Raw genomic sequence first — 13,482 nt, 5'->3', positions numbered from 1 at the left:
AATTAATTTTTATAATTAAATAAATAAAGAAATAATTAAAATATATGATAAAAAAGGGTGGGTCCACAAAAAACTGAGAAAAAACTCAAACTAGTGTGGGAAAGAGTTTGTGTGATTGAATGAGATAGTGGATGATCAGGTAGAAGGTGGAACCCACAAAAACTGGAGAAAAAACTCCAACAGATAAGGATGCTCTAAGACCGTGTTTAGAAAAACAAAAAATGATTTATGAAAATAATTTTCCAAATTTCCAATGTTTAGATATGCCTAGAAAATTCAGTCAACAGAAATCAATTTCCATTAACCAAAAAAAAATATGAGTATTTTGACAAAAATCAAATTTTAGCATTAGTCATTTTCCACACCACAGCAAAAGTCACAAATTTGGTTTCCCCAAGGGTTTTTTTTTTTTAATAAATAATGTTATTTTAATATTATTATAAATATTGTTAAATTCTAACTAAAATAATTAAAATGTTTAATTATACAACTCTGCTCATTTTTCAGAAAATAAACCAAAAATAATAATAATAAAAAAATAAAAATCTAGAATGCAACCAAACTCTGAAAATAAAATTATTTTTCAAAAAAATGGCTCATTTTCCAGAAAACATTTTCAAGAAGTCATTTTTCTGTTTTCCAAACACACCTTAAAATGCATTTGAAAAAAAAATCATTTTTTATATGTATATATATATTAATGGAGCATACAAAACTGTAGTGCATTAAAAATGCTGTAAATTGGTAATTCAATGGAGGCTGGATAAACTCCATCCGGCTTCCCCATTAAGCAGGGGATTAGCCCATTTGAAACGACAACATTTTTGTAAGCAATACATAACACCTTTCTATTATGATTGGAGCAGTTTCTTGTAATCCTGGAATGTTCCATCAAAAGGTGTGACCCTGCCTTGCGATACAGACCATAACTGCTCTACACTTCCAGATATCAGATGTTCATCGTGACTTACCTGCACACAGGAATAGATGGCAGAATTACATAAGTCATGTGATTATAATTTCGCCATTTAATGAAAGAATATGGTTACATTCAAATTACCATCAGAACACCTCCTTGGAACAAAACTAGTCCTTGTATCAGTGCCTCAACTGCATCCAGATCCTGCATGTGCAAGGCCCACAAGAATGTTTGTTACTTGTTCTAAAGAATGCCAATGGATCATATCATAAATTAAGGAGTATGAACAGTACAAACCGAACATGTATTATTAACAACCACCACCACCACAAAAAAAGATAAAATAAAATAAAAAATAATAATAATAATAATAATAGTAACAGCCCTAGTCAAAAGATTGAAAGAAAGAACATACCAAGTGATTTGATGGCTCATCGAGAAGCAATATGTGAGGCTTTTTGAAGGTTATTTTCGAAAATGCAACTCTGCTTTTCTGACCCCCTGAATCCATTCAGAACAATAACTCAGCAAAAAATGTAAAGAGATCTTCACAAAACTATAATATAATATCAACACCACAGATCCAATAGCCAATCTGAATAAATAGTATGTTCAGCAGTATTAGTGTGACTTGAGACTAAAAGGCACAAAAAAGATATCATAGCCTAAACAGCCTCAAGGAGCGCACCAGATAATGTGTACATAGGTTGAAGGGCAAGATTCCCAGTGATACCAAATGAACCTAGGTGAGCACGAAGTTTCAGTTCAGGTACTCCCTGCAAGAAGCAAAAAGTGGCAGTCATGCATTAATAGATTCATTGGCCAAAATTTTAAAGTTAGCTGTGTGTTATAGGGGTTGTACACCTTAGTCCTGAGTCCTGAGTCTTTAGCTAAGTATCAATTATAGTTAAGAGAATCTCTTTGCAGTTTGCACAATAGAGAATCACTTCTTGATAAGCCACAGTAGATTACCCTCAAACCTCTCTGTATCAAGCTCTCCATGTGACCCAATATTAAGAAACTTAAATTGGATACAAGACTTTCCAAAAATAAAAACTGAGTACATTACAAGGTTGAATACAAGTCCTTTATAAGCTACACTGTAATAGCAATATTCCTTTTCTGTATCAACTATCAAGACTCAAGATCTTCCAAGAAGATCATTCCCAAGGGATTAACAAATTTAATTATGGTATGGCAGTTGAAAGATTCACGTTCATGTGGTTAGAAGTGAGTGGTGCCACAAAATCATCCATGTTTAGTGAATGCATGCATGTTGTGGCACTGAAAAGCTATTTTGGAGGGGAAGATGGATGCATATATGTCTGTATGTGATGTGTGCATTAGTGTGTGTGTGTGTGTGTGTGTGTGTGTGTATGTAGAGAGAGGCGTGTATGTTATCACGGACTTACTGGGAAGCAGCGCATCATATAAAGCAAGGGATTTGAAGACAGGTCTAAGCCATCAACATGGTGTTGACTAAACACAGCAATCCGGACCTAAACAAAATGATGAAAGTACATGCCAATAAGAATAACTGACAAAAAGTATGTCAATTTATTTGCAAATATATCACTCAGAATTTGTTCAACATACAACATTCTGATGTGACAACTAAAAAAACATATGGCTTGAGAATCAATCTTTCAATGAAACATCTTGAAAACTCTAGCAATAAAGAATATACTTGTACAAAAAAAAAAACAAAAAAAACAAAAAAAAACTATAGGAGCATGTGACAGAATTTTTAATCAAGAAATGAATCCACCATACATTGAAGAAGGCAAAGAAAAAGCATGCAACAATTTCAGTAAATGATATCACAAGATACCTTAGCAGAACGGAAAACCGTTCCTGAGGTTGGTTGAAGCTCACCAGCAATTAGTTTCAATATGGTTGACTTTCCAATGCCATTTGGACCAACCACTGTAGAGCAGTATATCATGAAAAGTCAAAAAATACTAATAATATTGAAAAGATGACTATTTTGCATAACCCATGTGAAAATAACAAAAATTCAAATTACAACTGAAAAAGATTCTATTACTACACATGCTTCAAAGAAAGAGTATAAATATGTAAGAATATAGAGACAACAATATAAAAAAGTTCACACATAAATGCTTATGTAATCAATCTTACTTGCTACACGACTGTCCAAATCTATTCCAAAATTTAAGTTCTTAAACAATATTGGGCCCCCAGGATATCCGAAAGATGCATCGCTGCAATGGTTACAAATGATTAAGTGAGATGAAGAAATAAGGTTCTAAAGAATTACCGGAGGAAAAGATACCTGTACTTGAGTAGCCAAAAAAAAAAAAGAAAAAAAGCCAACCATCATGCTATAATTCCACAGGACCACAGAGTACAACCAGACACAGTAACATACATGAATGTAAAACAAATCCCCTAAGAATCATAAGTCTTACCTAAAGCTTATGATTGGAGCCCCTGGTCTGTCATCAGGGGAAGGAAATTCAAATTTGTAGCTGCAAAAAGCAGAAGGTAAGAAACCATAATCAATGAAAGTAAAATAAGAAAAGGACAAGTGTTAAAAAAAATAATCATTCGTAGTTGTAAGCAAAACGAAGAGTGAAAACTCCAGAAAGCTTATTAGGCAATGCTTTAGGGCAGAATGCATACTCAGGATCATTGAAAACTTCATCCACATGACCCATCCTATCCAATGCCTGTTAAAATGAGGAACACAATGAAGAAACTTAATCAACAGATAACAATAGAGCACTGAATAGCAACCACAACTAGATGCAAATTACTTAATTGGCATTAATTTATGATTAAAAATTTTAAATACACATTGATTAAATGATAGATCAAGAAAATTTATGAAGGCAACCAGCACAGGTTAAATTGGGGATCATGACAAAGAAACCGGCTAATCTTATAGCAATAGATCACTAAATATCTAGATCAAATTAGCTACTTAGCATTTATTCATGATTAAGATACACATTAGTAATGATAAAACCTGAAAGAAACATGGAAATCAAAACAGAGTCTTTTATACATGTGAAGCATATACGCAGTAAAAAATTCAATATAATTTAGGTATATGTTTACACACATATACAACTCCATCTAACCTTGTTTTGGTCTCAATTATTAAGTATGTCATATTAATTTTTTTTTTACCTATGAAGTCACCATTTTATTCTTGTTCTTGTCTAGTATACCCTTCTATCATTTAAAAGATACAAGAAATTAGTTTCCTGTTTTAAAGCAGTTATAAAACATGGCATTTTAGGTATACCATCAAAAATTTGATTTCCATCAAACTTTGTGCCAAAATGCAAGGTGGCAAAGTCTAACAGACAGTATTATAATGTAAAGCTCTAAGTCTCTAACAATAAGCATAAATAGCTGATAATTTTGGAAAAGAGCTGAAAGGTACCTTGATTCTTGATTGAACAAGGGAGGCACGCTTTGCATTATAGCGAAACTTATCAATGAATGTCTGCAATAAATTATAAAAAAGAAGATAAAGGGTTAATCAAGATGAAGTAGAAAACAGTTATATAAGTTAGTTTTGTGTATGTGTGTGTGTGATGGAAGTTGTAGATGATGTAACAAGTGAACATACCTGCATGTGGGCCCTGGCACGTTCATTTGCCTCAAATGCTTTCTGTTGGTTCTTAAGCTGTTCTTCTCTAGTTCTCTCAAATGTATCATAGTCTCCTTTGTAGGTAGTTAGTTTTTTATTTTGAAGATGGACTATATCTGTGACAACCTAAAGTAGAAAATGACAGATATGTATGTTATGAGGAGAAAATAAAAAACAAATACAAATCAAGCTAACTGATAATTCTTTCCATATCAAAGAAAAATTCAAGCTAACTGACATTTGAGTAGGAAATGCAAAGGAATAAAAAGGCATACAGTGTTTAAGAATTCTCTAGCATGAGAAACTACTATAAATGTCTTCGGCCACTTCACCAGGTAAGTTTCAAGCCACAGGACAGCATGAAGATCAAGATGATTCTGCCATGGAATAGAAAGTCAAAGCTTGCATTTGATATTTTAGTGTCGTAAATTTTTAAGGGAATACTACAAACCGTTGGTTCATCAAGCAGTAACATGTCAGGCTCAATGAACAATGCTCGTGCAAGTGCTATTCTCATCCTCCATCCTCCAGAAAAGGTTTTGGTTGCCCTCTTTTGCATATCTGGGGAAAAACTTAGACCCTGAAAAAAGTAATAATCGTGAACTAGAATTGGCCATATCAAGTAACTGAGCGGAAAAATAATAATACAACCTTTCCAAGAAACACACATCTTATACAGTAAAATGCATTCAATTATCATTCAGAAATATACAACCCATTGTACTAGCAAAACCATCATATTTGATATCCCTGGGTTTTTTGTTGTTCCATTTCTAAGAAACAGACAACACACATGTACTTGAAGTCCAAAAAAGGAACCACACGTATATGATGTACTGATGTAGACCTGATTTAAAGATCAACCAATGGAGATAAATACAGCCCAAATTCAGAAAACACATTCATCTGCTATAAAAAAAAACTGACCGCAAGGATGGATGCCGCACGTGACTCAGCAGAGTAAGCATCAATGAGTTCAAGCCTTTTGTATATCTCTTCAAGCCTTTTTGCAATGGCATTTTTGTCGGCATCCCCATTCACTTCCCCATTACTCTTTCCCACTTCACCTTCTAGTTCAGCGTCTCTCTAGAAAACCATTTAAACATATCAAATTTTGAAAAGAGTGACTAATCTGATCAAGAAAAGTGCATATAAGAATAGGAACAAAAAAATTGTGCCAGTTTATGTTTAAGGGTGTGATAGAATTGGTAATTTGGAAGATTATATTTTTAACCTGCAATGCAAGTAGATGAGCTTCTTCTTCAAAAAGTTGGGTTCTTTCCAAATCAGAATTAAGGACACATTGCAAAACTGGAGTATCATCGCCAACAACCTCTTGCTCCACATGTAATATTTGGCAGTTCTTGGGAATACCATCTATTGCATGCAAAGCCATGTACCTAAGGAAAGTTGTTTTTCCAGTTCCATTCCGTCCAACTAAACCTGTACGAGGAGAACATCATCTGAAGCAATGGATATAGATCATATAATTGCAAAAGTGCAAGAAGCAAAAGAAAACCTTATTGGTTTGCAAAGGCAACCATGTTTCATTATGATTGGTAAAGAAATCAATGTGAATGAGAGAGATTCCATGCTAATTTCAACAAACCCCTTTTAGAAACCAGAATACGCAAAAACTTTATCTTTTGAAGCACATTTCTTGACACACACACACAAAGACACAATTCACACAAAAAGCAATTAAGATCTAAATATCTGCTTAGGATGTGTGTGTCCCTTGTCAGTTGTCATAGGAAAAAACAAAAAAGAGTTTAGGTTTTCTACTCCGCGTACTTCCTTTTTGGCCTTAATTCTTAATAAAAATAGCTGCCCCTGCTTTGGGTGAAATAAATAAATTTAAAGAACTGCTTCGAAATCATGAGTTCCTGACACGTTGTTTAATGTGGTTCTCCAAAGAGCAAGACTAAAGATTCTATCACAGAAAGGTTTAACTTGTTTCAATTCTAATAAATAAGTATTGTTTTGTTGCATACAAAAAAGTAAAGGAAAATTTTATATCAAATAACTATTTGACAACAAAAGTAAAACAGTAAAATCAAACCAGTTAAATGGAATGTCAAATCAAAATACAAGAGAGAAAATCATGCAGACTTGAACAAAAGTTTGATGCACACATTGGAAAGGAAAAGATTGAGCCCACCATAGTGTCTTCCAAAAGAAAGTGTCACAGTTCCATCAACAATAAGATCACGGCCACCAACAGATATGTTGAAATTCTCCATATGTATATCCTTGACAGCTGCTCCCTCCCCACCATCATGGTTTACACATACAACAGGCATCCCAGCTCTGACTGCTTCCATCTCTTTCATATGCTCTTGGTATTGTGCCTGCAAAACCATAAAAATAATGATAAGCAAAAAGAAAATGGCATAAAAACATGGTCCATCCAACACACAGAAAGAGGGACAGATAGTGAGAACAGAAAACTGTTGATTACCCAGAGAGAGAGAGAGAGAGAGAGAGAGAGAAAGTTTGCAAAACAATGGCACAGCTCCCAAGATCACTACATAACACTGATAACAGTAAGAATTATAACTGGAAAATCATAAAATTGTGTGTTACAAACAGCACTTCCAATCAGCTAAAACAAAATTTGTAATTCAAAATGTCTGTCTCACACATAGAAAACATATAGGCCTTGTTTGGTAAAATAGTTAGCCTATCAGCCAATTTTGGCTTATTTGACCACTATTAGTTGTTTGACTTGGTTAAACAATCAATAAGAGTGTTTCATAAATTAGCTTCTTGTAACAACTTATTGCTCCAAAATGCTAAATTTCAAAAAGTTTCTCAAAGTAGCTTTTTCGATCAACTTTTTGAGAAAGTTATTTTTTATGTAATCCACTATCAACTAACAGTTGATTTACCAAACACCCCCTAGCCATCAAAATGACTTACCTCTCTTTGTCGTTCCTCTTTTCTCTTCCTCCTTTCTATCTTAATTTTGTCACGTTCAGTCAGCAGAGGGCCATCAACTGGTTCAGGCTTCTTTTTAGGAGTTTCCTCTTCGTCCATCCCATCAAACATTCGCAATGGTGCTAATAAACTTCTCACAGCTGGTTTTGGCTTCACCAATCCATGCTTCTCCAGTTTCTCAGACAATTTGCTACAGACCTGTCAAAGAACACCTAATCAATGCCGGTCATAAACAAATGTTTGAAGATTAACCTTTTATTACTTCTAAGCTGCTAGAATTTTGCAGTACATCTTCCTCTAAAATGTCAGCAAGACAGTATTTTTTATATCAATTACTTTTTAATAAATCTGCTTTATGCATTTCCCTTTTATTCAAACTTGCTTTAAAGCAAACACATGTAATGGAAGTTCCTGTCTATTTTTATCAAAACATTAGAACTAATGAATGTTTTCATCTTTTTATTCAATTAAAGCACTGAAATATCATCCAATTCAATCAAATAGTTAAGACTTAATGTAAACACAAGCAAAATGAGTGTGTAAGTCAATGAATTTCTCAAACAATTCATTCTCAGAATTTCATCTTAATGAAGAAATGGCACTCCCTTCATTTTTTGTCTAGTTTTGTTCGTTAAGTAGTAGTCACCTTATTTCAAACAACATGATTCGCGCTTCCGTTAATCAAATAATCAGAAACAATGAAAATTAAATGTCCACTTTAGGTTAAAATTTAAAGCATCGTGAAATTCAGGCAAAATCTATGCTTAAATTAAAAACGAACAAACTGAAGTGCTGAATCGGATAAATCTATACCGTGCGACATTCGGAGTAGTCGCCGACGCAATCAGAATCGACGAGGAGATCGCCGATGGCTTCAAAAGCACCATCTCCATCGAGACCGAAGTCGAAATCTTCATCAGCGAGCACATTGATGATGTAGTCAACAATTGGCTCGTCCACGCTCTGCAGCCGCCGCCCAAGGACTTCATGCACGACAGAACTAGTCACCTCGGTCATCTTCGCAATCGAGAGTTTTCAGCGTCTGAATGAGAAGTAAGGTGTTCAGTCTGTTCACTGCATAGACGAGCAAGAAGCTTCTGCTTTCGCGCAACACAAGTCTTACGACAACGTTTTAGGAATTAGGGTTTAAAAATTACTCCGTATTATTTTCATTTTCCAATAAAATCAATAATATCCGTTTGATTCACTATAGTCGGAATTCTTTGAAATTTCAATTCTTTCAAACTATGAATTTTTATATTTTGTTGGTGGAAAAATTTGTTCATCCCAATTTCAATTCATAAGATTTGAAAAATTAAATACTAAGTTTTTTCACAATGCTGTAAAAATACTAAACAAACGAAAAATACTATTAAAAAGATTTGTAATGTACATAGGATATGGGTAAAGGATAAAGATGAGATATTGACGATAATGATAGATTATTTTAATACTTTATTATCTACAAATCAATGGGAGATGGGAAATATCTTCGATTAATACTTAAATGAACACAAGAGAGCTGATTAAAATACTAGGCTAGTTTAGGAGGTTAGGAATGCATAGGGTAAAGAGAGATTTGTGGATATTGTGTTAGACTCTTAAAGTGCATTTGTTGCATGCATGTCTATCGTTGACATGTGATGATTGCATTTGAAACACGTCATTATTTGCAACGAAAGATATAGGGTAAGGAGGGTTTGCATGTGACTTTGAATATATATGAGTAAAGTGTATGATAGAGTGGAATGGGGCTTTTAAAGATAGGTGATGAGTAGAATGGAGTTTAGTCGGCATTGGGTGGAGTTGTTTGTGAGACGTGTGTCCGCACCACTATTCGATATTACATGAGGGAGAGGGGCATCGGGCATGGGCCTATTTTCAAGAAAGAAAATAGCATTAAACATTTATTGATGATTGTTTTATGTTTTTCAGGTCTAATAGTTCAAAGTGTAATGTTGTCAATGAGGTGTCATATGAGTATGGTGTTGTTTCTAGGCAAGTGGATGGTTAATTTTGAAAATTCAATTATCTTATTTAGCGGGAATGTGGTAAAACAAAATAGGGAGGGTGTATGTAATATCATAATGGTTGGTAGGCATGAGGAGTTAGGAAAGTCTTTGGCTTTCCTTTTTTCTTTTTGGTGGGAAGGAATAAGAGAAATATTATGAATATTATAAAGGATAAAATTCTAGCTCATATCCTAGGCTAGAATCCTAAGTTCTTTTCCTAAGTAAGCATGGAAGTATTGTGAAAAGCCATCCTCTAAGCAATGCCCTTAAGTGAGAAGATGAGGGAGATGAGGTTTTGGAGGCTATAAGTGTTTAATATTTGCTATGTTAGGAAAATAAACTTAAAAGTTAGTGTAATATTCGGATTGGTTAATGAATTGAGACACAAAAGAATAGCGTATAAACCATCTAGAAGCTAGTTAATATGCAACAGAAGTCTAAAACTTGTAGCACGTTTTTGAATTTTTAAGGCGAGCTTAAAAACGTGCGTTGTGTGTGTATATCGATTCAATCAGTATGTCAATAAATAAGGTGCATAAAAAAAAGATAGAGAAAAAAAATGTATAGTGGTCCGGACAATGCCTAGCCCGCTATTCTCCTTAACGTTTAAGGATGTTCCACTAATATTATATGTTCAAATAGAATGGAAAAGGGACACATAGTGTATCACGTAGCACTATTGACCAAGGTTGATGTTCATTCGATCCGAATGTACACTCCACATTATCTTCAACACTTGGTTTGCTACTCTATTGTCAACCACCAAGTCCCCTTGAGCAGGAAATCTCCAACCATAAACAAATGATTGTGATTTTTGTTTGTTTGTACAAACTGTTGGATATTCACAAATAAATCTCTAAGTTGCTTATGAATATAGCGATGAAGCTTTGTCTCTGGCTTGAAAATCTCTTGAAAACTTTGCACAACAAATCTAGTAATTTCTTTTCAGCCTTAGCAAATTTTCTGAGTTCTAAAGTCCTCTATTTATAGCATAAATGTGAGGGCAAACTGATAATTCTTCATAAAATTTAAATATGATTGTTGCCCCCTAGTCCGACAGGTGTCCAATATTAAATGCCATAACACTCTAACGTGCCACAAAAGTACATTTGTCTTCTTGTGTAACAACTTTTGTCTTTTTCTCAGAATTAGCGCAATTTTGGAAATGGACGTGTAGCAATATTGTTTTTTTTTTTTAATAAAAAATACGAATGGCACACGTGTCTCTTTATAGAAGGCTTCGCTCTGTTGATGGAAAGATATACAACAAATTTTGACTTGCTTAGAACCCAACTAATTCACAAGTCAGCTAATTTCCTTCTACTTGACTATCTCTGTTGATTCGCTATTAGTTGACTTCAACCTTGTTGATTTACTATAGCGGTCTCTTTGACAAACCCTCAGTTGATAAGCTTGAACATACTCAATATGATTTACAGAAAAACACTAAGTGCATGTTTGAACAACAACGGATCCGCCATTTTTTGGTGGATTTGACCGTAATCAACATTTTGACTTGGTCAAAATGCTGATTACCATGTTTGTTAATCAGCGATTTGGAGCAGCAAATTGGCTCCAAACCGCTGAAACCCCTAACACTGCAAAACGCCCAAAGCTGCCCAAAACGCCCCTCTATAATAATAAAAAATTATTTTTTAATTCTGGAAGCCTCAATGCTTCTCAAATAGGGAAGCCTTGAGGCTTTCCTTCAATACCCATTCAATGTGGACATCGGATGGGTATTGAAAACAAAAGCAAGGGGCATTGAGGCCCTCTTATAGAGAAGCCTCAATGCCCCTCTTTTGTTTTTTGGCCGATGTGGGGTGATATTAAGGGGGAGCTCCCCTTCGTCTTTCTTTTTTTTTTCTTTTTAATTATTATTATTATTATATTATTATTATTATTTATATTATTATTATTGTATTGTTTATATTTATTATTATATTATTTCTATTTTTATTTTATTATTGTAATGTCCTTATAGGTCATTTTACATGTTAACCGCTAAACCTAAACAACTAATTTTACCAAACATCATTTAAAAACCGCTAATACAATCCGTTAATCGCAAACTGCTAATACAATCCGCTAACGCTAACCACCATTTGCCAAACAAGGCCTAAGTTTTGGTTTGGACTATAGATAAAAAAAAAAGAAGTAGAGTATCTAAAGTCCTAATACATTCATAACATCATCAAAATCTAATAACATCTTAATGTAATAAATACTTTACTTCGTATATTTATTTTATATTTACAATTATTAAAATAATATCTAGATTAAATTTTCGCACATGACTCATATTTTTGTAAGATCTATTTGAATTGATGGGCAAACATAAGTTGCTAATATTCTTTGAACTCAGATCTTACATTCTACACTTGCTAGGAATTTTAAAACATGTAAAGAAGGTCACATATATGGAAAAAAAGAAGTTTGCTTACAATAGGGTCCCACTATTTAATTTGAATTAGTATATGATCTTGATCCTTAAATTAAATGTATCATTGTTGTTAGTTGTAATTTTTGGACTAAAATAGAACATCTTCAATAGTCAAGGATCAAATATAATAAATTTTAAAGACCATTTATAAAAATAAAATAAAAAATCAAAGAAGCAAAAATGAATTAACTCTTATTTTTGTCATTAATTCCAAGTCTTACCACGTTGTTCTTTGAGTTTGACCAGCCAAATTCATTGTATTTTGTACCTTTAGAACATGAAAAAGATGGTGCGAAGGAAACGCGTTGTAGGAACTGAACTGATGTTAAAACTTAAAAAGGAATAAAAGCGCAACCTCTTAATTTTTGTTCCCATTCTTTTTTATCTCTTGTGACAAAAGTGACTCAACAATTTATAGACAATCATTATTGTGTGGATAATAGTTCAGATAGTTGTATATTATTCTAACTCATAAAATACATTATTTAACACATAAAGTATATTATTATAACTCTACACAAGGTCTTTCTCTGTCTGTCCGTTTAATGGTCCAGGTACACCCACGTTCGCTCCGGGAGGCACCCGGGTTTTCTCATAATTTTTTTCCACAAAGAGAGCTCCCTTGTCACTTGAGCTACCTCATTGAGTTTTTATTCTAACTCATAAATACATTATTCTAACACATAAATTACATTGTTCTAACTCATAAAATATATTATCTTATCCCAAAAATTTCATTATTCTAATTTCTAACACGTAAAGTACAACTCATAAAATACATTATTTTACCTCAAAATGTTTATTATTCTCACACGTGCAAAGCAAGGAATTTTTTAACATTAAAATGACATCGTTTTGGACCGTAGTCCACACAATAATTTACCATTGTAAATGAGTAAATTACGGTGACTTAACTAACCAATAAAAATTAAATTTTGTTCACTGCACGCAAGAAGTCTCTTATTTTATTTTATTTTATTCTTTTTATCTCTTTGTTTATTCAAGGTTGTCTGAAGATGGTTTCCAATTTTCCATGTGCTCTTAGTCGGTTAGTCGTACTAAATTCTACTCACGTGTTTGTTTTGGGCTTTCCCTCGGCTCCTCCGATAGAAAAATTACTATGTAGACCATGATACACGTAATTGTGTGAATCATGAATGTAATATACATTTTTAATATATTAAAATTTTAAAAGTACATTATTTGTATACTGAATTACATTGTTTGATAATATATATAGCATATACGTTATGTATACAAATAATATTATATTAAAAATGTACTTTATAATTTTTATTTATAGTTCACACAAATATGTGATCTATGATTCATGAAATAATGATTGCCTTGGATGAATCGAAAAAAAAGAAAAAGTCACCCTCTTTAAGTTAATACCACAATATATGTCTATCGTTTCACATTATGAAATGATATAAATTGATTATCCTTTTCTTTTTCTCCGGGAATATGCAATATTTAATACGAGATATTATATACGGAGTAACTTGTTTTAAATACTAAAATATATGTGAGCATGAGTACT

General features: G+C 33.2%; 1 protein-coding gene across 1 annotated transcript; it reads right to left on the bottom strand.

The window, feature by feature from the left end:
• Positions 1–656: 656 nt before the first annotated feature.
• On the bottom strand, positions 657–8,501 carry LOC116002470 (ABC transporter F family member 3). The gene is made up of 18 exons (XM_031242616.1): positions 8,298–8,501; positions 7,467–7,682; positions 6,706–6,895; positions 5,779–5,987; positions 5,472–5,630; positions 4,996–5,124; positions 4,820–4,921; positions 4,524–4,670; positions 4,335–4,397; positions 3,566–3,612; positions 3,352–3,411; positions 3,062–3,144; positions 2,751–2,845; positions 2,332–2,418; positions 1,608–1,695; positions 1,335–1,420; positions 1,061–1,123; positions 657–971 (listed from the first exon to the last, which is right to left on the bottom strand). Exons 1-18 carry the CDS (start codon positions 8,499–8,501, stop codon positions 852–854), a joined length of 2,148 nt encoding a protein of 715 aa, XP_031098476.1. The 3' UTR covers positions 657–851.
• Between the last annotated feature and the right edge of the window lie 4,981 nt (positions 8,502–13,482).

The sequence above is a fragment of the Ipomoea triloba genome, chromosome 13 (assembly GCF_003576645.1).
Source record: "Ipomoea triloba cultivar NCNSP0323 chromosome 13, ASM357664v1".
NCBI classification, from domain to species: Eukaryota; Viridiplantae; Streptophyta; class Magnoliopsida; order Solanales; family Convolvulaceae; genus Ipomoea; species Ipomoea triloba.
Note: the sequence above shows the minus strand (reverse complement) of the source record. Positions and strands in the feature narration are given on the sequence as shown.

Coding starts and splice junctions, on each gene's coding strand:
- LOC116002470 (XM_031242616.1), bottom strand. CDS start 8,501: ATGACCGAGGTGACTAGTTCTGTCGTGCATGAAGTCCTTGGGCGGCGG. Junction 6,896..7,466: donor AAGAGGAACGACAAAGAGAG/GTAAGTCATTTT, acceptor ATGGTTTTGCAG/GCACAATACCAAGAGCATAT. Junction 4,398..4,523: donor GTGCCAGGGCCCACATGCAG/GTATGTTCACTT, acceptor AATTTATTGCAG/ACATTCATTGATAAGTTTCG.